Source organism: Lactuca serriola, chromosome 3, assembly GCF_051521515.1.
Source record: "Lactuca serriola cultivar US96UC23 chromosome 3, Lser_US96UC23_V15, whole genome shotgun sequence".
In the NCBI taxonomy this organism is placed as follows: Eukaryota; Viridiplantae; Streptophyta; class Magnoliopsida; order Asterales; family Asteraceae; genus Lactuca; species Lactuca serriola.
Genome location: NC_136410.1, coordinates 282,800,186 through 282,803,007, shown reverse-complemented (window position 1 = coordinate 282,803,007; position 2,822 = coordinate 282,800,186). Strand labels below are relative to the sequence as shown.

General features: G+C 34.4%; 1 protein-coding gene across 1 annotated transcript; it reads right to left on the bottom strand.

The window, feature by feature from the left end:
* Positions 1 to 355: 355 nt before the first annotated feature.
* LOC145094027 (cytochrome P450 family protein) lies at positions 356 to 2,564 on the bottom strand. Its single transcript, XM_079032282.1, has 2 exons — positions 2,395 to 2,564; positions 356 to 1,507 (listed from the first exon to the last, which is right to left on the bottom strand). The coding sequence occupies exon 2, from the start codon at positions 1,500 to 1,502 to the stop codon at positions 519 to 521; it is 984 nt and encodes a 327-aa protein (XP_078888408.1). The 5' UTR covers positions 1,503 to 1,507; positions 2,395 to 2,564; the 3' UTR covers positions 356 to 518.
* Between the last annotated feature and the right edge of the window lie 258 nt (positions 2,565 to 2,822).

Below are 2,822 nucleotides of genomic sequence, written 5' to 3'. Positions count from 1 at the left end.
ATAGCAACATACTATGATTGATTTGTTTATACATGATACTTTGAAAATCAACCTAATAATACAAATATTATTCAAATACATAACAATTTTCACTCTTAAATTTAAAAAAATATTCAAACTATAATTTCTTCATAAGGAAAACTAAAATACAATACACAAATAAGCAAAAGTACATTGCTATTTCTTACATTCATCCCTTTTCTTTTAATATAGTTGCATGTTGTTGCTAAAATCTTTTCAAATCTAACGCCAATTGTTGAATTTTATACAAAAACAAAACAATAATACGAAGTCGCCATTTTTCACAATTTCCTATAGGTTAAGTGTAACAAACAAAATACGACAACAATATGTATTACACAAATAAATAAAAGTGCATTGCTATTCCTTCACGTAACACTTTTCTTTTAATAAAGTTGCATATTCTACTAAAATCTATAACTTATTGTTGGATTTCAATAATTTTATACACAAAAGTCAAAAACCATATAGCAAAAAATATAAAACTTTCGATAATTTCACGAAGAACTTTCCGCATCCACATCGATACCCTTCGATGACTCATCTTTACGAAGGTGCGCTGTAAACCCCGCATACCACGCCACACGCATGATTTGCACCCCAAGAACCAACACCCACCAACAAACCAAAACCCTAACCATATCAACCGTCCACCCGGGTGCACCAATCTCACCTCCAAGCTTCAACCCTCTCATCAACTGCAAAACCCTATACCCTTCATACACTATCGGAGTCACAAGCCACACTGGCGATTCCCAATGCCACGTAAGCATCTCCGTCAGCATTTGCACCGCAAGAAGCAAAAGATACGGCCCCAAAACAATCGCAAACGAAATCGAAGGAATTTGCGGTTCTAAAATTCCCTTTTGGGAAAAGATGAAAACGGATAGTGGAACGACGAAACCGGATACGGTTGCAACCATGTTCCAAAACCGGTAGCCGAGTGGGGCCCGGCTAAGCCCCGGGTCCGCGTCTTGACCCGTGGGCCGTGAGCAGGCGTCGGCCATTAGAAGGAAAAGGGTTGCACCGAGGTTGAAGATGCAGTCGAGCCCAGTTAGGGCTAAAAGAGTTGCGATATTTGGGCCTAAAAAGATTGATGAAATTGGTAACCAAAGAGTTGGGATGATTCCCGTGGCTAGAAGAATTGTGGGGCCCACGATCCACATCGGCCATCTAATGTATGAGTTTTTTGTGTTTGTTTTTATGGGTTCGGTGGTTTTGGTTTGACTTGAGTCAACGGTTTCGAATAAGTTAGTGGGGCCCGGTAGAAACTCGTCTTGTGAGGCGTATGTGACTGGGGGTGGGTCCCATGGGGTCGCGTTTGCGTTTGTGTTTGTGCAGGAAATTGTGCGGTGTTTTGTGAGTAAATGAGGGAAGGTGAATTTGTGGTTTGTGGGTTTGTGAAATTTAAGGTTTGGAGAGTGGAATTTTGGAAGAATTAAGGATGACATTGTGGATGGAGGGCGTAGAACAGATGCCATTTTATCTGAAAAGTATAAAAAAAAAAAAAAAAAGGATTTAAACAATATAGTTCAGAAAATATTTGAAAAATGACTTAATAAATAATGTCAAATAAACAGTCATTTTATATGCAACATCATTTCCAAACAGAAGGGTAAAATGGTCATTTACTCTACTTACAGACTTGAATGTTGTTTAAATAAATTTATTACAATAAGAGTCCCACTGAGTTACACATTGGGGGTGTTTAGAAGTGTTTTTAAAGTTATTATTGCAATTTGAAGTTGCAATAACTTGTGTTGAGCATTTTGGTGAACAGATTATGATTGTGATTTTTTAAATATTTAAGATCAAAATAATCAAATTTCGATATTTAGGTAAACAGTTGTTCTTCAACTATTTGTTATCTAATTGTTATTCCACAAGGGGCAGAAATCATTTTCATAATTTTATTTTCGATCAATAAATCTTGTTGTAATCATCCAAATCCTCGTCAAAAAGCTTTCAAAAAACCAATTTTTTTCTTTTTTTGAACTTCAAAATTTTGCAAAATTAGTCCGATAGACTCCTAAAAAAGTTAAATCGCAGCTTCTATGAGTAAATTTTAGAATTAGGGCTAGTACAATCAGCTCCTGAATTTAAAATAAAACACGAATAAAAAACAGATTCGAAAGTTTGATTATTTTTCAATGTTCATGATTCATTCGAATATTACCAGAAAGTAAAGAATAAACAAATTAGGGTTAATCCATTCAGCTACTGAATTTGTAGGAAAATATGAATACGAAACTAACAAAAGAGCAAAATGATTCCAAAACTCGATAATATTTCGCTGATTCATTCAAATATTACCAAAAAGTAACAAATCAAAGGAAAGACAAGCATATTAGGGTTTTGATTAGAAGAAATTACCTCGTGAAGCGTTTAGGGTTTATACTTCAATCGATTTTTGAAAAAAATGATTTGTGGCACATCAACAGGAACACGCCTCTATAAATTTCTGTGTACTCCAAGGCTCCGTTTCAATACGATGAGCAAAAAACGACGAGAGTAGAGATGAGAGTAAACTACAAATTTCGTCCATTGACAATTTGTTTTTATATTTTTGTACAATATACTATTTAAAATTGATTAAATTACAGAATTGATCCCTGTGATTTGGTTAAATTTGAAGTTTAGGCCCACCTTTCAAATGATAGGTAGATCATATCCATAATCTATGTAGTTTTTAAACTTTACCGTTTTGGTCCCTAGCCCATATAAATAAACTATCTTACAATCTTTAATATGCTTTTTTCTTTAATTCATCTATAGCTTTTAACAATATAAATTTGAAAAAG

Bases quoted from the DNA above. Each gene is read 5' to 3' on its own strand.
- LOC145094027 (XM_079032282.1), bottom strand. From the start codon at position 1,502: ATGGCATCTGTTCTACGCCCTCCATCCACAATGTCATCCTTAATTCTT.